Consider the following 21,176-nt stretch of genomic DNA (forward strand, 5'->3'; position numbering starts at 1 on the left):
TTTCCAAAATGGTCATGGGCAATCGATTTATGACATGAACTGTGGAGTGGAAAGCTTTTGTCCGTAGAGTGATAGGTAAATTAGTGTCGTGCATCATGCTCATTGCACTCTCAACAATATGTCGATGCTTTCTCTCTGCAATTTCATTCTGTTGAGGTGTATGTGGGCAAGACACTCTTCTCTTTATCCCATTATGTTGAAGGAAACTAACAAAATCACTGGAAGAGAATTCCCCTCCTCCATCGCATTGGAAATTGAGTATATTGGTAGAGAAATGATTTTTGACAAAGGAATGAAAATTTTGGAACAATCTAAAAACTTCTGATTTATGTTTCATGAAGAATATCCAAGTATAGCGGGAATAACTATCAATGAAAATGAGATAATATTTGCTACCAGAAACAGAAGCAAATGGGGCAGGGCCCCAAACATTAAAACATATGGTCTCAAAAGGCCTTTAAGCTCTCTTATTAATTAAATTGAAAGACAAAACATGACTCTTACATAAATGACAACTAGGACATTTTATTTCATTGGCTTCTGAACTCAGACTGGACTTAGGAATGAAATTATTCGAGACAAGTTTTTCAATAAAATGACGACCACAATGACCCAAATGACTATGCCAAAGAGTTGGCTTATTACATTCAGATATGGCAAACACATATTTAGAAGGAACAAAAGACGAATATTGAGGCTTCAAGGATGAATCAGCAGAATGAACAGCGAAGGAAGGATCTTCTTGGAAGATGTACATGTTGCCTCGTCTTTTTCCTTCAGCGAATGTCTCCCTCGTGCGAAGATCCTTGACATAAACAGAAGAGGGAGTAAATTCAACTGAGGCATTAACATCATCAACAAGTTTTGAGACAGAAACAATGTTCTTCTGGATATTAGGAGCATGAATAACATTTAAAAGATTAAGAGAAGACTTGGACATGGGTATAATGGCATTTCCAATATGCAAGATGGAGTGATGAGAACCCTCTCATGTGACTATGCTACTCTTACCAACATAAGGGTTAAGATTCAAGAGTTTACCCGCATCACCTGAGACGTGTGTCGCTGCTTCGGAATCGACGTACCAAATGCCTTTATCATTTTGTTTCATATTTAAGTCTGCTAAGGCTGCCAATAACAACTCTTTTACTTCTCCATCCTTCTTAGCCTCTGTTTGTGGAGTTTTTCCCTTATTTTGAGGATTGAACCAACAATTTGCCTTAATATGTCCTTTCTTATTGCATAGGAAGCAGGTAGGAATAGGCCTTTGTCCCTGTATATTGGGCGTTGGAAGAATACCACGACCACTAAAGACATTTCTCCCTTGTCCTCCCTTTCCTCGAAAAGAATTTCCTCCTCTACCTTTGCCATAAGTCAGTCCCGTGGCCAGCACATCTTGAGTTCCTGAATGAACATGGGTATCCTCAGAGAACCCTTTCAGGGTCATTTCATACTGCAGTAGTTTTGCACGAAGATCTTCAAATTTTGGAAGTTCCGGGAGACACAACAAGGATGTCACCAGAACATGATAGTCCGGCCCTAATCCACTCAAGGTCTGTTGCACTTTGTCTTTATCACTGACGAGACATCCCACAATAGCCAGTTGATCTGTAATGCCTTTCATTTTATTCAGGTACTCCATAATAGACATCGAATCTTTCTTCAACATTTGAAATTCTCGCTTGAGAAACACAATTCTTGCTTCAGAGATCTGTGAATATGTCTGAACTAACTTGTCCCACAACTCTTTGGCTGAACAATCATCGGGAATGGCAACAAGAACTTCCTGTGAGAGTGTTGATGTGATGTATGCCACTAATGCTTGATCTCTTTTCATCCAAGCGACATAATCTGGATTTTTGAGAAGAACGATGGATTGTGCCTCTTTATCGTTTGTCTTTTCCTGCGAGGTGAATTCTGGAGGGATTGAGACCGATCCATCCAGGTGACCAGAGAGATCCTGGCTCCTTATAAAAGGAAGGATCTGCCTTTTCCAAGTCAAGAAGTTGGAATTATTCAGCTTTTCAGAAACAAATTGGCTAAGGAAGTTGGAGGAAAGACCTGACTGTGGGAAGGTTGAGTCCATTGGTAAAGAAAATGGAAAGAAGAGTCTGAATCAAACAAAAATTCAGTCACCTGAGTGTCCTGCCTTTTTTTTTAACAGACTTATTATACTCCGGTATGACCAGATAGGTAACTGATTTAAACAATTTTCGAGACACAACCTGAAAATCGCACAGAGGAATATGAAAAAGTGAAACAGAATATTGCAAACTGTGGCAGCACAATATCGATCTTTATATCTATAGTATCCAGACTTAAAACATTTCAATAATGAATATCAAAAGATGGAAGTAGTTTCAGATTTGATAAACATGAAACAGGACAATTAATAATTCAAGAAAAAAGGAAAGAAACATCACAAGTATTAATCTTAACGACTAAATATGCAGATTTAAGTGAACACCTCTGGAATCAGTTAACTGATTATAGGGGAATCAGTTCTGAAAAAGATAATCACACATCGACAAAACAGAAAAGAATATAAGAGAACATGCGCTGAGAGGTTACCAGATCTGAAGATGATCACACATTGACAAAACAGAAAAGAAGATTTGAAAAAGGAGAAGAAGACGTAACCATTAACTGGGTTACCAGATTTGAAAGGAAGGAGGAGACATACCCAGAGGTCGGGTTACCAGATCTGAAAGGATTCTTACCAGGGCCGAAGTAGAATAGGGAAGAAAGGAAGAAGACGCACGCAGAGTTGGAGTTGGATAGGGGCGATCTTTCTGGAAGGCAATCTCAGGCCCAGCATTCAACGCTGCTCTGATACCATGTTGGAAAGTGAGGATCTCCACATTCACCTGTGTAGGAAAGAGAAAAACGAGAAGAAGAAGAAGAGGCTGCAAAAACTCGTTCTTTTAACTCCAGCGTGATTTACATTCTATAAGAGGTTTAATATATAACTATTACATAACCTTTTTAGGGTACTAAAATACCCTCTAATAATATACAAATTTACAACAGACATCCATCACTTTGGATCTGGATCTGATCCATTACAGAAATCGGGTCCAGACCCGACTTAAATTAGAGAACCAAAAACGACTTCTTTTCACAAAGCCCCTGCCACCTCTACCCTTCCGGCAAGGGGCTTCGCCCCTGCCATCGACGTCTTCCCGGTCTGACAGGGGCAATGCCCTGTCGCTGTTAGTTTTTTTGGCAAGGGTAAAACCCCTGCCCCTCTCTGTTCTCTCGGCAGGCAGTGGCAAAGCCCCTGCCTCCCTTTGCTATTTTGTCAGGCAGGGGCAGAGCCGCTGCCATTGTTAGGATTTTCGATAGGGGCCTCACCCCCTGCCCTTGTTACCCTCTCGGCAAGTGGGGGCGAGGCCCCTGTTGCCTTTGTGTTTCCGGCACGGGGATTCACCCCCTGCCCTTGTTTGTTTCAACATGGCAGATATCGGGCGAGGGCGCTGCCCTGCCCCTTTTTCTATTCCTCTTTCATGATTATTTTACTGACATGTGTACTTTTTGCATCTTACACAATGGAGCCCACGCGTGCCCCGTGACCCGAGACCGTCATTACGTAAGCTCGTAGGCGCACGCAGCCTCGCAACTCTCCAAGGTAGAGGAAAGTTGCGCAAAGGACAATGGATGAACTTAAATTAAGCAATTAAAATTAAAATGTGAAAAGAAAGGACAATAATATATATATATATACACATACGTACACTTTTTACTCAAGGACGTGGTTTCGCGATCCTTGTCCTATTTAATTTTCTGTATTTACTTTCTGTCGTCGTCGCGCTTTATGTGCTGAGGCTTATTATTCTTTGCATTTACTTTTTGTCACCCATGCGCTTTCACATGCACAGGCTCTTTTCCGCATTTAAATTCCTGTCTTTAAATTTCTGTCATTACTTTCCTGTCTTTACTTGCTTTAATGCTTTTTGTTGCCGCCGCGCTTACTGTGCATTGGCTTTCTTTCGCATTTACTTTTTGTATCTATTGCTTTTGTCCTTACTTTGTTGTCGCACTTTGGGCATATGCTTTGCACTTGCATGTATTGTTTCTTACTTTGTTGTCGCTCTTTGTGCATATATTTTGCTTTTGCATGTGTTGTTATGTTCCTACTTTGTCGTCGCGCTTCATGCACAGGCTTTGCTTACACATCTGTTTAGTCGAGGTACGGCTCTGTACCTCGTGCATTGCCTCACACATTTACTTGCTTTCGTATTTACTGGGTCGATGTATGGTTTTGTACCTCGTGCACTGCTTTTAAGGTTTTTGCGCTCAATGCGCAGCTTTTCACTTTGGGGATCGATTGCACCACTACTGGTATCGCAAGGCATGCGTGTCATGTTGATGTTGTGTTCTGTTACTACTGTCTTGAGCTGCCACTCATGATGCGAGGATTTGACTCTTGCGATTCTTCCAGTGCAAACCTTGCAGGGCATGCGAACACACGTACTAATGTTCGCCCTCTTCGATAAAATGCAAAATTGGGTACTAGTGCCTCGATCTCGAGAAAATGTTTTCCTACGGGGATTTTGAATTTTCTAGAGAGGGCAGACATGCATGGACTTACTCTGTGGTGGGGTACTTTTGAGTAACCCTTATCTGAAAGAATCTGAATAGGGCTTCAAGATAGTGCGCCTTCAAGCTTTGGAGAATAGCCTTCAATCTGAAAATACAAAATAAAGAGAAGAGAGGAGAGGGGGAGAGGAGGAGGATGCCAAATGAAAAGTAGGGCACGTTAAAAAATATCGTGACCCTCTCTTAATAAGATATATATAGGATCTAACGCTACTGAACAAAATACATGAAAAATATACAGAATTACAAGTATGCCACCGCCCAAGCATGGGGAAAGCATACGCTCGGATATGGATCCAATATCGGATCCATATCCGATACAAATACAATTCTAACATCCCCCCTCAAGTTGTGCATGAGTTTTCATCATGCCCAACTTGTTCTTCAAATGCCAAAACTGTGATCCAGTGAGTGCTTTGGTGAAAAGATCAGCAACTTGTTCAGAAGTATGTATATATGCAGGGGAGATTTCCTCATCTTCTATTTTCTGACGAATGAAATGTTGATCAATCTCAATGTGCTTGGTACGACTGTGAAGTATGGGATTGAATGAAATTTTAATGGCACTTTGATTGTCAACCAGCATGGAGATTGAGCAATAGGAAGAGATAATTCCCCAAGGAGGTGACGAAGCCAAGTAGCATCGGCAGTGCCAGCAGCCATGACCCTATATTCAGCTTCTGTGCTGGATTTTGCAATGGCGCGTTGTCTGCGACTACTCCAACAGACAAGATTAGAATTGAGAAAGACACAATAGCCAGAAACAGATCGGCGTTCATCAAGATCGCTTCCCCAATCAGCATCAGTGTAAGTAGAGATAATATGACCATCCACAGTAGGAGACATGCGTTTATAAGTAAGTCCATCGCCAATAGTCCCCTTGAGATAACGTAAGATACGCTTGACAGCTTCCATATGAGTGTCTGTGGGAGCATGCATAAACTGGGAAACTTGATTGACAGCATATACAATGTCGGGCCGAGTGAATGTCAAATATTGAAGTTTCCCAACAATACTGCGGTAAAGGGTTGGAACAGGATATGCAGGACTGCCATCTGAAACGTTCAACTTTGCATGCAAAACGCTGGGCGTGTTAATGGGCTTACAATCAGACATACCAGAGGATGTGAGAATATCAAGGGCATACTTGTGTTGAGAAAGAGTGAGGGAATCCTCAGTCCTGTCTAATTCAACACCCAAAAAATATCTGAGGTCCCCGAGATCTTTCATTTTGAAGTGTTGTTCTAACACTTCTTTAATTTGGACGATATGAGAGGAAGTATTTCCCGTGAGAACAATGTCATCCACATATATCAATAACCAAGTAGTGATCCCTCCTTTGTGATAGATAAAAAGAGAATGATCAAGAGCACTTTTCTGAAAACCAGCTTCTTGAATGTGAAGGGAGAACCTTTCAAACCATGAACGAGAAGCCTGTTTTAACCCATATAATGACTTGTGCAACTTGCATACCCATAGATTAGAATCATTAGTAGCATATCCGGGTGGTTGTTCCATGTAGACGTCCTCTTTAAGGAAACCATGAAGAAAAGCATTTTTGACATCAAGTTGATGTAATGACCATCCAAAAGTAACAGCAAGAGAGAGAATAACTCGAATGGTACTCATCTTAACAACAGGGCTGAAAGTCTCATCATAATCTTCCCCATGTTGTTGAGTGAATCCTCTAGCCACAAGTCGAGCTTTATACCTATCAATACTGCCATCTGGTTTATATTTGATTTTATAAACCCATTTAGACCCAACAACATTCTTATCCCTTGGCCGTGGAACGACTTCCCATGTTTGACATTCATTCAAGGCTTCCATTTCTTCATTCATGGCTTCAATCCAACGGGAATTTTGAGAGGCCTGAGAATAACACTTTGGTTCAGTCTGTTTATGCAAACTGGTCATAAAAAGCTGAAAATCCAAAGTGAAAGTGTTATAGCTTATCCATCTATCCACGGGATGTCTCGCTCGAGTGGACCTTCGTGGATGAGAAGGAACAATGACAGAATCAGTAGTAGAGGCAGGAGTGCGACGAGAATAAACCAAGCCAAAAAATCTGTCTAAAGGAGGATCAGCCATCTGAGTATCAGACATGTCTGCTTCAATGTGAGTACTATCCATCTGGGCATCAGACATTTCTGCTTCAATGTGAGTACTGTCAGAAGGGGCTGGAAAAGTGGTCGGTTGAATCCCATCGCCTAAGATATTAGCACATAACCATGGATCATATAGTCTGGACGCTGAATCATGAATAGCCTTGGAAGAAGTGTGAAACTGCAATCTGAGTTCATCAAAAACAACATGTCTTGAAATATGTATACGGCCTGTTAGGGGATTATAGCACCTATAGCCTCGATAATGGTCTGCATAGCCCACAAACTGACACATTATAGCCCGAGCCTGAAGTTTGTTCCGGAGGCTGGAATCAACATGAACATAGCAAATGCATCCAAAAACCCGAAGCTCATCATACTTAGGATGCTCATGATTCAAAAGAAAGAAAGGAGATTTCCCTGCGAGAAGAGCTAAAGGCAATCGATTTATAACATAAACGGCCGTGTGAAATGCCTCAGTCCATAGAGTCATAGGGAGATCAGTGTCATGGAGCATGCTTAAGGCAGTCTCTACAATGTGTCGGTGCTTGCGTTCTGTAATGCCATTTTGCTGTGGTGTGTGTGGACAAGATATCTGTCTAGTGATGCCATGATTTAGCAAGTATTCAGTAAATTCAGATGATAAATATTCACCACCACCATCACATTGAAAATGCACTATGTTGGATGAAAATTTATTTTGGATGAGGGCATGAAATTGGCTAAACAAACGGAACACTTCAGATTTGTGTTTTATGAAGTGTATCCATGTATAGCGAGAAAAAGAATCAACAAAAATGACATAGTATCTACTGCCGGAAGGAGATGAGACAGGAGCTGGTCCCCAAACATCAGAGTAAATCGTTTCAAACAATTTAGAAGCTCTTTTATTGATGGAATTAAAGGGAAGGGCATGACTCTTACAAAGTTGACAGCTTGAGCACATGCCTGACTCACTAACAGGTCTCAGACTGGATTTGTGCAACAATCCATTATTAACAAGGCTAGAAATAAAAGAATGACTACAATGGCCTAATCGATTATGCCAAATGGACGGCATATCAATTTGAGTCAAATTGACTTCATTCGGACTGATAGGAAAAGAAACAGATGAACTGGACTTGGACACTGGAGGAGCTTCTTTGAGGACGTACATGTTGCCTTCACGAATTCCTTCAGCGAATATCGTCTTGGTGAGAGGATCCTTGACAAAAACAGAGGAATGAGTGAATTCAACTGATGTGGAAGAGTCATCAATGAGTTTAGATACTGAAATAATGTTTTTCTTGACATTAGGGACGTCTAAAACATTGTGTAAAGGAAGAGAAGTATGCGGCAAAGAAACATATGCATTACCAATGTGAGTAATTTTGTGGTGAGTGCCATCACCTGTAACTACAGAACCTTTTGCTAAATATGGAGATGCACTAGAGAGTTTACCTGCATCATCAGTCACATGGGCGGCAGCACCAGAATCCACATACCAGACACCATCATCATTTTGCTTGAGATTCAGATTAGAAATAGCTGTCATTAAGAGTTGTTGTGCATCGGGCGTGAATGAGGAGGAAGACGCTCTAGAAATGATAGAGGGGGTTGGCCTGTGATCACGTCGACCTCCCTTAGCTTTGTTCTGAGGATTGTGCCAACATTCAGATTTAACATGTCCTCTCTTGTTGCAATAGAAACATGTAGGGATACGCTTTGGCATGTTAACAAGAGTGCTGCCCTGAGGAGTAGGAAGAATACCCTTTCCTTGTCCGGATGTATGAGCCCAAGTATGTGCACGCTGTCCTGACACACCATGTGTAGAGGTAACTAAAATACTAGGCGAAGTAGAAATGGAAGCATCATGCCTGTGAACTCTACTAGCCTCATGCTGGATCAATTTTGCCTTTAAGTCTTCAAAAGAGGGTAGAAGTAATATAAGCAACTCAAGCCTGATCATGTGCCATCCATACGGCATATGCTGGATTAGGGATATTATCTGTAGCAGTCACCGAACTAGTAGCATCCTTTGTTTCACCCAAAATCAATTCAGGCGGGGCTGGAGTAGAGCCATCAATATGACCATATAGACAATGGCTCTTAATGAAAGGGACTATCTGACGTTTCCACGTCAAATAGTTGGAATGGGTTAACTTTTGGGAGATGAGTTGGGAGAGAAAACTCGAAGAGAGGGTGGACATGATTATGCTGATATAATATTTGTGTTTCCAAAGGTACTCGGCTGAAGGATCAGACACTCGACTGAAGGATGAGGATCAGGCACTCGGCTGAAGAATCAGGCACTCGGCTGAAGGATGAGGATCAGGCACTCGGCTGAAGAATGAAGATCAAACTCAGCAGATCGTGGCCTGGTTGACAGGCGTGATGAAGAAGGCAGACGTAACTCAGCAGTTCGTCGATCGTGGCTGGAGAAGACTCGCTCGTGGCTGGAGAAACAGGCGTCGATCGTGGGTTGCTTTGATACCATGAAAGAATCTGAATAGGGCTTCAAGATAGTGCGCCTTCAAGCTTTGGAGAATAGCCTTCAATCTGAAAATACAAAATAAAGAGAAGAGAGGAGAGGGGGAGAGGAGGAGGATGCCAAATGAAAAGTAGGGCACGTTAAAAAATATCGTGACCCTCTCTTAATAAGATATATATAGGATCTAACGCTACTGAACAAAATACATGAAAAATATACAGAATTACAAGTATGCCACCGCCCAAGCATGGGGAAAGCATACGCTCGGATATGGATCCAATATCGGATCCATATCCGATACAAATACAATTCTAACATTATCTACTGTCGTAGTCGTACCTTTGGACAGGGACGATGAGTAGCTCGTGAGGTCGATAAAACCTCATAACGTGCAATGGGCACAAATATTGAAATTCACAAAATGGTGATTATATGCCTTCACAGGCAAGATGCTCGAGTGGGTCTAATGGACCAGATCATGTAGAACGGGGCGGCGGTTAAGAAACCTCCGTCGTGCCCGTTCGCCACGGTTCATCAAGAGAGAGGATGGATGATACGAAAACTCCGATGAACAGGCCATTAATGGCTATTACGGGCAAAAGGCTCGACTTTCCCAATCATCGGAGTTAGAAAAAATAGGCTACAAAAGATAGCTTTAGGCACTTCTGCAGAAGTTGGATGCATCATTTGAACGAGTGGTCGTTGGAGAAAACTCTCTTAGTCATTGGTTGTCCCCTTAGGAGCGGACTGAGTTAGTTATTCGGGATAATAAAAATACATGGCATAATATACCCTCGAACTAGTCTCAGTTGTTTCTACGTGTCGTGCCTTGTGTGTACCCCCAAGGTCAACTAATATCGAAACAATAAATATCTTGTTTACAACAACTGTTGGCACGAGTCTCTTATGATTAATAGAATTGTTTGTCGTGCAATTGTTTACAACTCGTAATCTACGAACTGTTTACAACTTATGACTAATGTAACTGCTTGTCTTATAAGTTGCTTACATCTTGTTAATAGAACTGCTTATGGTGTAATCGCGTATAAGTTTGAGATTTACGAACTGCTTACATTTTATGATTCATGTATCTACTTGTCATGAAATTGTGTATATCTTGTGATGAATAAACTCTTATCTTGTGGTAGTTAATAACTCACTTGATTTCATAATTAATTGTTCATATCGGGAACACTTACAGGGTTGCATGTTCAATTGTTCATATTAGAGATACTTGTTTAGACTGCATAACCAATTGTTCATTTGTATAAACTTTTGCTATGCTAGAGATAGTTTACTTGTTGCTATGTTAGCCTATTCCTTGTTAAAATCCCTTAAATAATATGCATTTGCTTAACTTTTATTCTTTATTGTCTTACGTGTACATCTACTGGTTTTTCATGAAACTGACAAATTTTATTGGTACAGGTGATGATTAGGTTTACGAGACAGGCGATGGCACGATGACGTGATGGTACCAAGATGAGACTCTTTCTCTGACGTTTCTCTCTTGAGGACATTCCGATAAATTTGCATAAAGGTTTTCTTGAAAAAAATCTCTTTTGTACAAGTCTTAAATTGTTAAAAATTGCATTTTCATAATCTATTTGGTTTCTTAAATGTACGGAGTTCCAAATCTGTTTATGAAAGAAAGTTTACACTGTAATGCGCCCAAGGTCCGTTGACTTGTTTCAAAATTACTATTTTCCGCTGAATTTCTATTTAAAACTCTGATAAATGAATGATTTCAAGGCTTTCAAAATTTTTCCTAAAAGTTATAAGTTCGGGATTTTGGGGGCATTACAATATCTGAATTAGAAACCCTTGTTCATTTCTTGGTATCTCACTCTGCAATTTCCTGTAGCAATGCAGACATTGGCAAGCTGAGATCAGCACGGAATGCCACCACCTAAAAAAGAAAAAACTCAATGAAAGAAAATAATCTATGGTTGATTCCCTAACAGAGAATAAGAATTGCAAGTTGAACCTTGCAAAGATATTTTCATGATCTTTTGTTGAACTAACCATTACAATTCTCTTGAAATTTGAATTTATAAAAAAAATCTGCTAAATAAATAGAAAATTATTTATTAAAGTGAGACTGTGGACAAGAAAATAGTCGGATATAATTTCCATCCAATCTGTTGAAATAATTGAGATCGGGTACTACAAAACAAAATTTTGACAAACACTATGAAGGCGAACAGGTTCCCATGACCTAAGACAAACACTATGAAGGCGAACAGGCGAACAGGTTCCCATCACCAGCACTGAATAAAGACTTCTCAGTAACTCAACACAGCTAACAAGGCCGGCTGGCTAGTTCAGGAACAGAACCATGAGGATCAGTCAAAGCGGCGCATAAAGAAAATTCCTTGACATATGCATGAATTTTTAAAATCTACTAAAATTCATTTGGAAAAACATAAAATTAAGAAAAAGAACAAATGATAGAAACCAATGCCAAAAACACATTGTCTGTGCTTCCTGCATGATGTCACGTCATGTCTCTTTACCTAGAACACGTGACTCAAACCCACATTTCCTTGTGACATAGACCCAGGGTGATTGTAGCATTTTAGTATGTTGACACAGTCAATATTTTAGTATGATTCAACACATTTGGTTACAGGCAGCCGCAAACCTCAGAATAATTAAATGCAGACTTCATTATAGAGCAAATTTATCACAAAAAGGGCAAGCAATGGATGAAAAAATAATAATCATTAATTTTTCAAAATTATGTGCTAAAAAGTTTCTGAATAGGGCAGAACATAAAAGAGTTCAAGCTGAACTGTGGCTGTTAAAGCTCAGTTCATTAACCTGGAAACTAGGTTAAACTTCAGCTGAAGATTGTTAAGATAAGAACAAGCTCAAGCTGGGACTGAATACAAACAATGAACTTCATTTCATTTTGATTAATAAATTTTATTGTGGTGTGTACATTCTATCAAGCTCTTGGGCTTATTGATCTCTTAAACATAAATTTTAAGAGTTTGAGCCTGGCTTATTTAACAAATGGCATTAAGTTCAAGCTGAACTTGAGAAGTATGTGACTGTCTGGTAAATCATCGTCTCTAATTTCTGCATGCACCACATTTATATCAAACACGTGGTTTTAGGTATAGATCAACAGAACTATTTTCAATATTTGCTCCAAAGGATGTTACACACGTAGATGAGGATACTAAAACTAAACATAAATATTCTTGAATTACTTAAAAGCAAGCCACATATATGGAAGATTGACTATAAAAGAAGAGTTTTATTAGTAGTACATTAAATAGTCAATGACTCATTGGCTAGCTCCTTAACTATGAACAACAACAAAACCATTTCATACTTGCATTTTTGTGAACTAAAACCGTGAAAGAGCAGCAGTCAAAGCAAAAGGGGCAAAACAAAGAAAACTTCCTAGAAAATTCATTTTCTAAACAGCTGAACTAAAATATACTGAAGATGTATTTAACAATAAAGAAAATTTAGGAAGTTCAGATAACCAGAAAAGTCCAACAAATATACCTGGAGTTCATGCTCATTGAACATCCCTATCCAATCTAGCTGTATGAGCTGCTGAAATCCTTGCAAAAAATTTGAACTTTGCTGACGAATCTGCAATTGAGGAAAAAATTGTGGTGTTGAGATAAAACAGAAACCAGCCTTCGCAAAAGAATAGACCAGAGGGAGCACAGATCACCTGAATATTCAAACGATGGTTGGCAACAAGGTGAATAAACATTATTACATTCTCATTTGTAACCTGTAAATCTTTTCCACCTGGAAGGAGCTCCTCTTCAATTTGCTCACCGTACTCATTATTTACGACTACGAAATATAGGCCTAACTCAGAAATGTCGCCTTTATAATGCTGCAATGTTTGACCCCAAATCTCACTCTCAACAATCATCCAAATAAATGTGACATTGATCATGAAAATTAAGCAACCACAAGGTCCCAACGACAGCAGAAAAATAAATGCTCTAAAACTGCAATATAGAGATGAAATCATTAAAAAATTGCAATACATCTAAACAAATATACAGGAGGCATGTAAAAAGTTATGTAACATGGGTATTTCCATAAGGGTGCCAAACCCATGTCAAGCTGTCAACACTGGTACCAATAATGGCACTTCATGAGTATGGGTTAGGCCAATTTCAGATCTGCCCCGACTTAGTGTTAAAATACATGTAAATAATATATATATATATATATATATATATATATATATATATATTCAATATCCGATAGGGGTATTTTAGTCATTTCACATGTACCCATTAGGGGTACTTGTTTTTCTAATCTTTTTATTGTTTATATTTATTTTTTTATTTTCTTTTTTATTTTCCTCTTTTTTACCCACTTAAGGGGGCCCCACCATTGAATCGTTGGGGGCCCCAACGGTCACATTTGTGACCGTTGGGGGCCCCAACGGTCACATTTGTGACCGTTGGGGGCTCCCAACGACTCCATGGGAGCCCCCTTTGTGGCTCTTCTTTTGAGGCCATTTGGCCTCCCCCTTCTCTCATTTTATTTGTATAAATAGGGGTGAACCGCTTTGTATATTTTCATTCTTGAGAGCTCCCTCTCTTTCAATAAAGAGGCATTTATATTTTGTGTTGTGTTGTCCCTTGTGGACTTGGCTATTATCTCTTTTGTGTGTCCATTGGTGGACATTGTAAGTGCTTATAGCACTCTTTGTATTTCCGCATATCTCATTACATTGTATCAGAGCCAGGTTTATGCTCTTGATTTTTTATATAACTAGTTGACTAGTTATATATTTTTTATTTTGTATCTCTCTTCCTTGGTGTATCTTCTTGAGAGAGGTTAAAATGGAAGGAGAACAAAAGATTGATCACTCTTTCAAACTTAATGGTTTCAACTACATGATGTGGGCCGCCGCCATGGAGAACAACCTCAAGGGTAAAAAGCTTTGGGGATACGTTATGGGCACAATTCCGGAACCGCAACTCCAACTCACCAAGATGGATGGTGATCAAGAAAAATCCCCTGAAGGAAATGCCCGCATAAATGCCATTGAAGATCATCAATCTAAAGTGGAAGATTAGAAAAGCAAGCATGCAAAGATTCTTTGTATTTCCGCATATCTCATTACACTTAGACCTGATCCATTACCTATTATGTCCATTCATCATGGTTGTTTTCATCACTGTTAAGATAGTGTACCCAATATATATATATATATATAATTATATGTAAACTGAAATACTCATTAGGGGTATTTCAATAATTTCCTTTTGAAATAGGGATCAACTCACTATTCGTAATATCTTTACGTGAACGACATGATCATCACAGGAAGTAACAAACAGGGAGTTAAATACATTAAAAGACTTCTTAAAACACATTTTGAAATGACTGATTTGGGGGTTTTTTAATATTTTCTTGGTATAGAAATTACTTATTCTTCTAGAGGTTATTTGTTGACTCAATCTAAATTTGCATTAGATATTGTTGAGAGGCCTGGTATGTCAGATGATAAGAAAGGTTGACACTCCCGAAGTTGTAAATGTCAAAAAGAAGATTGATGATGGGAAATCATTTGAAAATCCAACAGCATACAGACAACTTGTTGAGCCATTGTTATCTCTCTCAATTATGAGACTTGAAATTATGCATGTAGTTTATACAGCGAGCCAGTTTCAGCATGCTCCCACCATTGTTCATATGGGAGCAGTTTTGCATCATAACCCATAGGGTTAACAAATTGTTGACTGAAAATAGAAACATCAAACACAATTTATTTGGAATTCAGCTTAAAAATGGTTGCCTAAGAATCTGCTTTCCACAAATTGAAACATCCCATAAAGTCTCATTTGAAAAAAAAAGAAAATGAGGAAAGGAAATTAGTAAACACATTGAGTCATTATATGTGCATTGTGGAACTCTCTTATTAATTCACATTATGGTCTGTGTCCCTTCCCTTTTTAATTTTCTTTGCTCTTGCAACTTGGGTTAGACTTTTTATGAGCATGTAACTAGTGTTGCTTCCTAGCTTTTGTATGCTGATGGCATCAGAGTGACTCTAGGGTAGTCTTTGGATGTATTTATAAACTTTTTAATCTACGGTTACTTTAAATATTTAAAGTTGTTTGTATGTTTATTTTTAATGAAGGTTAACAGATTTCAATAAATAAGAATAAAACAGCCCTGTTTCTAAAAATTTGGCCGAAGCAGCTTGTTTTCCTATATATCTTTTTTAACCTATTTATTTTCTATTGAGACCCCATTTCTCCATCATACTCTCCCTTTTCCCTCTCATCTCCTCTTCCCTTTTTCTTCCTCTTATCTATCTTTTTTTGTCTTTTTGATGATCATGCCCGATCTGCGTTCAAAGGACTGGAGAATTTTTCGGAGCCTACTATCACACCATCAAATTGGACTTGGTAAATCCAATGTTACAACAGACCAAATACTTCTGAGCAAACTTATAAGATAAGAGAATGAATCACCAAAATGGAAAAAAAACAATATATGTGAAAATTACCATAAGCATACCTTCAAGAAAAGGAGATGCCGGTACAATTCTGGGTCCAAAGAAGGCAAGTCATTGAGGTAGTTATGCCTAAAAATTTGTAAATCAGATATTCAAAAGCAGCAAAAAAGGAAATTATAATATTGAGGTAGTTATGCCTAAAAATTTGAAAATCAGATATTCAAAAGCAGCAAAAAAGGAAATTATAATATCAAAAAGGCTTTTAGAATCTAGAAGTGATCTTGTTATCACTATGTCACTGTAGCTAATGAAAGGCGTAAGAAGTTGCCAAGACTACTCATGCTTATTCTAATAAATAAATTCAACTTTACATTTCCACGATGTTCTAATCTGCATTAATTGGTCATCATTCATGAAATGGCAAACTGCTTGCTTAACCAACATGGAAGAATTCTCCCAGAGATTCAATGCATAGCAAAACACACCAGTTATTTTCAGTGTGTGCTATGGCTATGTAAGGAGAACAACTCTAGCTATTTAATAGTGCATGCTGCATGACCTAAAATTGTATCACGTGACTAGTAACAACTTCATCCTAGTTGAATGGCATGCCATCCAGTATACCAGCATGTACAGATGAGGATGTGATCAGGAATTCATTGCTCCAGAATGACTCTAGAACCAGCAGTATGAAACAGCGTATGCTCGGTGACATGCAAGGGAAACTGAATATGTCAATTTTGTAATGCGTGTCATGTACTGCATTTCTTATAGTATCATGATGTAACACTATTATTAGTATGTTGCAATGGTGTTTTGATAAAGTAAGAACTACTCAACAATGAACACTATAATGCACTAATGTCTTCTCAATTCCATTGTCTGGGTAAAGGATCCTTCAGTATCGTCCCTATCTCTCTTTATCCTTTTCACTTGGGCTTCAGATGACTCTCCGACATGAATCAAAATGGGAGATAAATGGCAGAGATCAGCTCCACTAGATCTTGTTTACATCTTGCCAACAGCCATGTAATATTTATGAGGTTCTTCCATGCACCATTACATTCTTATTTAATTAATTTGTTTATTTTGGTAACATAATCTTCTTTAGTAACAATACTGAATAAAATGTTGTTTCATCTTATAATTTTTTATGTTTTAATTAATAAAAAAAGTTGAAATTTTTACTTTAAAGCATTTTTAAATATCAAATGAATAGCTGCATAAATGACGTTCATTTTTTTTTCAATTAAAGAACGAGCAAGATTTAGGGTTTGGTTTTTCAGACGCCGTTGACTCAAGGAAGAAGGAAGCTTCAGAGTTAGAAAGGCTTAATAAGCACATCTCCAGTACACTTATCTTACACCTTATTTCAACTTTCACATGAATTTGAAGCACATTTATATGAAAGTCTTTATTACTATATTAACATAAGCATTGAACACTTTAGACTAGGTTTTGGCCCATACATGCAAACACAAAAAAGAAACCACACAAAAACACTTAGCGTAGGAATCTATCTCCAGTGAGCATAGGAGTAGATCTCCACAAAACAAATGAAGGGCAAGGAAGCAAGTATCCAAAGCTAGTTTTTCTGCAGCAGTTGTAGTCCGATGAAAGTCACAACAATTCTGATCCAATTGTTTATTACCACAAGTGCATGCAGTTATGAGAAGTGATCGTGATTCCATTCTGGATGTCCCAGATGCAGTGCATATTCTTAAGGATTTCGTTTCAGAGTTCGAGATCCATACTTAAGGAATTTGTGTAGAAAATAGGGATCAAGAAGATAAACACCATTTTATCAGATTTTTCATAGAAGAAGCTCACATCATAGATGGATGCAATGATTCAGAGACCCAAAAACATCTAGAATGATAGGAGTCAAAAGAAGTCAGTAAAGCACCAAATCCTTCGACTTCTTCGGAACGCTACAAAATATGATATGGTTTTGAACATGGTCACCAATATCAGCAATATTTGAAAATATCACACTTTTAAAGGTTTGTATACACAAGATTTTAAAAAAAAATCGCGACTAAAAATATTGTAACCAAAATTTCCTTTAAAAGAAAGTGATCCAACCACAAAACTAGCCAAATCAAATTGAGTTTCGTTTTCCAAAATCTTGAGAAGTTTTCAAAATTTGCTTTATTTAAAAAAGCCCCAAGTCAGCCACCATCAATAGACGGCCGCTTTTGAAGAGAGGCAATTTTGGTAATTTCAAAAAAGATTTTAGTGCTGTAGTTTCCAAATGGAAAAGTTGGAAAGATTTAAATAAAACATTTCAAGAAGGATATTAAACTTAGTTATAAGAGTCGCAACAAAACCCTTCGCTGGATCTCAACCCTCAACATTTAGGGCTTTCATTGACTGAGCAGGAGAACTAAGGAAGAAGGATGGAGAAGGCAAGGAAAGAAGGAAGAGGAATTAAGAAGAAAAAAAATGGACAAGGAGAAGGAATCTTGTGATTTTTTATTTTATTTTTCCTTTTTATAAAGCTTCGAAAACTTTTTTCGAGAAAAACAACTCAAAAATCTCCCTTGAAAAACCCTTGCCAAGAAATAGTCAAGACGAACACAAGCATCAACAATATTCTGAAATTGTCCAAAAAAGGAAAAACATCATAATATTTTCAAAACACAAAAACATCAAGAATATCTTGAAAAAGTATAAAAGTAATAAGGTATTTTATTTTACTAAATTATTTAAAAAAGGTATTTTAACTAGACTGTTCCCATGATAAACTTACATTTGCTTTAATGTTTTTGAAGAATAATATAAACAATATTCTCTTTTTATCTCATAGGGATTTTTCAATTTATAGAAAACCTAGCATATGCCAAGAAATTGCCTCTCTAGAAATATTGCCAAAACCAGTATTTTTCACATCATTGGATCAAACAGATCCCAATACCAAAAAACGTACCAATTAAAGTAACTCTTGCAAGAGCCACATGTAGAAACTCAATTATGGTAGTTCTTACAATATATGACCAAGACTAGTTATAGAGCAAGTAACTTCCATGGAGGGTCCTGTTAAAATGTACGCACTTACTTATGCTACTATATACATATATATTTTGATATGTATGTATAATAGTTGTATATAACATAACCCTCAGGGCTATTTTTGTCTTTTTATCATAAGTACTTAGCACAGTCCATTAGGGACTTTTCTCTTTTTTATTTTTTACTTTTTCTATTCACTTTTTTGACTTTTTGACCACGGACTAAACTATCCACATTATAGGACTGTTGGGATTCTCCCCAATGGTCACAAATGTGACCGTTGGGGAGCTCCCAACAGCTCTATTGAGAACCCCTTTGTTGTATAAATAAGGGACCTTGTCCCCTCTTGTATGTATGGCTCTTTAGAGCTTTTTATCAATAAAATACATTATTTTTTTATGTTCTTTTGTGCTCTCTTGTGCTATTGTGCCTAGACACCTTGTGACTTTATCTTGCCTATTAGTGGCTTGTTATTGCGTGTTTAGGGATATCACTTGTGATCCCTCATTTCATTACATGGTATCAGAGCCCATTGGGTAAACTTGATCTTTGAGGTCTTGCTTGTGGTGATTGAAGATTGTGGCAAAGGTGTGTTGCCCTCTCTTCCTCTTTACCTATCTCATTTCTGTCGTGGAGTATGAATTAAGAGTAGAGCTCTCCTTCAAACTCAATGGATCCAACTACTTGATGTGGACTTCGGCTATGGAAAATCATCTTAGAGGAAAGAAACTTTGGGGCTTTGTGATGAAAACTTCTCTTGAACCATCGTTAAAGCTCACCAAAGTCGAAAAAGGTGTTGAGAAAGCTCATGTTGGAGATGAATGTGTTAAAGCCATCAATAAACATCAAATAAAGGTAGAGGATTGGGAAAGCAACCATGCAAAATTTTTAGCATGGTTTATGAATAATGTTAAAAATATGTGACAACATTGCTAAATTTATAAGAGCTAATGAAGCTTGGTTTTTTTTTAAAGGTATGTATACCCAAAAGGATCTTACTAGACAATATTTTTGTTAAGACAAGATTAGATCCACTAAGCAAAGGAACATGTGTGTCTGGCATTATTTTAGTATTTTGTCTCCTCTTTGGGATGAATTGGTACTTCTTGAGCCTAAATGGGTAGATCCTGAAGATGTTGAGATTAGAAGAGAGTAAACTGAGAAGGAACACTTTTTTCAATTCCGTCATGGTTTAAAACCGGAATTTGAACAAGTGAGGTCTTCTTTCCTTCATAGAACTAATGTCTCTTGAAAATGCTTTTGCCGAGGTATGTCAAGAAGATACTCATCTTAATATGACCAATAAGAATGATGATGTTTTGGCCGTTACTAGGTCGGGTTCCAATGTAAGGGCCTATAAGCCCCCCCCCCCCACCCCCACTTTGTAAAACAAAATAACTATAATAATGGTTCCAACTATAATAGTTGATGTAGGAAGGGTGTTATTTGCCACTATTATAAAGAACCGGGACACATTAAACCGGCATGCTCAAAGCTTAAAGGCAAAATCGCTTCCATTAGATAAATCACACCCAAGAAAGAAGAAACAAGCAAAAATGGAGGAGATATTAAGACACACTTAGCCAAATATCAAAGACACTTCAACAACTTCTCAAATAATCTTCTGCTTCGAGTGTCGCCATTGCATGTTTTTTATCTCGCCCAGGTATGTGAATTTTTGACTCGGGTGCTTCCTTTCATATGACACCGCATAAGAATGCTATCTCTGAAGTTTGCACTAATTTTACATATTTTATGTTTCAACGGCCGACGGAACTTTTTTAAAAATAAATAGTTTTGGAACACTTGACTCAAAAAATTCTCAAAAAAATCTTATTTCAAGAATAAAGGAGGTTCCAAAATAAAATTTAAATATGTTTTTCGTCTCTCAAATTTTCGATCATGGTTGCAAAAAAAAATTCTCATCTAAAAATTGCACCGTGCAGGATATCCAATCAAGGAGCTGATTGGGCAAGGTCATAGGAGAGGCGATCTTTACTTTATGGATTTTTTATCCCTTCCACCCAAGTCATTTTGTAATTATATACAAGACAAAAGTATTGATACTTGGCATAAGAGACTCTGGCATCCTAGTTTTTCGAAGATGTATCTCTTTCCTTTTTTGAAAAATATATGAAATGAAAAAGATATATCTTATAAATATTACATTTTTTGAAAAATAAAAGTTATTCCCTTTCCTCGTAGAACCTTTATTTCTACTCATCCTTTTGAATTAGTGCATTCGGATGTATAGGGTCCTTCTGTAAAATTGTCTATGAAAAGACAATACACATACGAGCACAAAAAAATATGGAAAAGATGTGCACGAAGGCACTCTCACAACACTTGAACAAATACGCAAAAGCGTAAAAACAATAAACATGCACAATGGCATGTATTTTATAGAAGGAACCGAATGCTTGAGACTCTCAAGCTTAGAAAAAACAAGAGGGGATCACCCCTATTTATACAAGAAGAAGAGGGTGCAAAGGGGCTCCCAAAGGAGTCGTTGGGGAGCCCCCAACGGTCA

The 21,176-nt window shown here is 37.9% G+C and overlaps 1 protein-coding gene across 1 annotated transcript in view; it reads right to left on the reverse strand.

Annotated features, from left to right (window-relative positions):
* The window catches only part of LOC149826780 (E3 ubiquitin-protein ligase UPL6-like), a 146,926-nt gene that overhangs the window by 15,315 nt on the left and 110,435 nt on the right, over nt 1–21,176 (reverse strand). The window contains exons 19-21 of the mRNA XM_090018976.1: nt 15,697–15,763; nt 12,872–13,042; nt 12,697–12,786 (exon numbers count right to left, since the gene is read on the reverse strand). Of these exons, the coding sequence (XP_089875102.1) occupies nt 12,697–12,786; nt 12,872–13,042; nt 15,697–15,763 (328 nt within the window). The remainder of the gene's footprint in view (nt 1–12,696; nt 12,787–12,871; nt 13,043–15,696; nt 15,764–21,176) is intronic.

This window comes from Nuphar pumila, chromosome 10, assembly GCF_984573655.1.
Source record: "Nuphar pumila chromosome 10, dmNupPumi1.hap1.1, whole genome shotgun sequence".
NCBI classification, from domain to species: domain Eukaryota; kingdom Viridiplantae; phylum Streptophyta; class Magnoliopsida; order Nymphaeales; family Nymphaeaceae; genus Nuphar; species Nuphar pumila.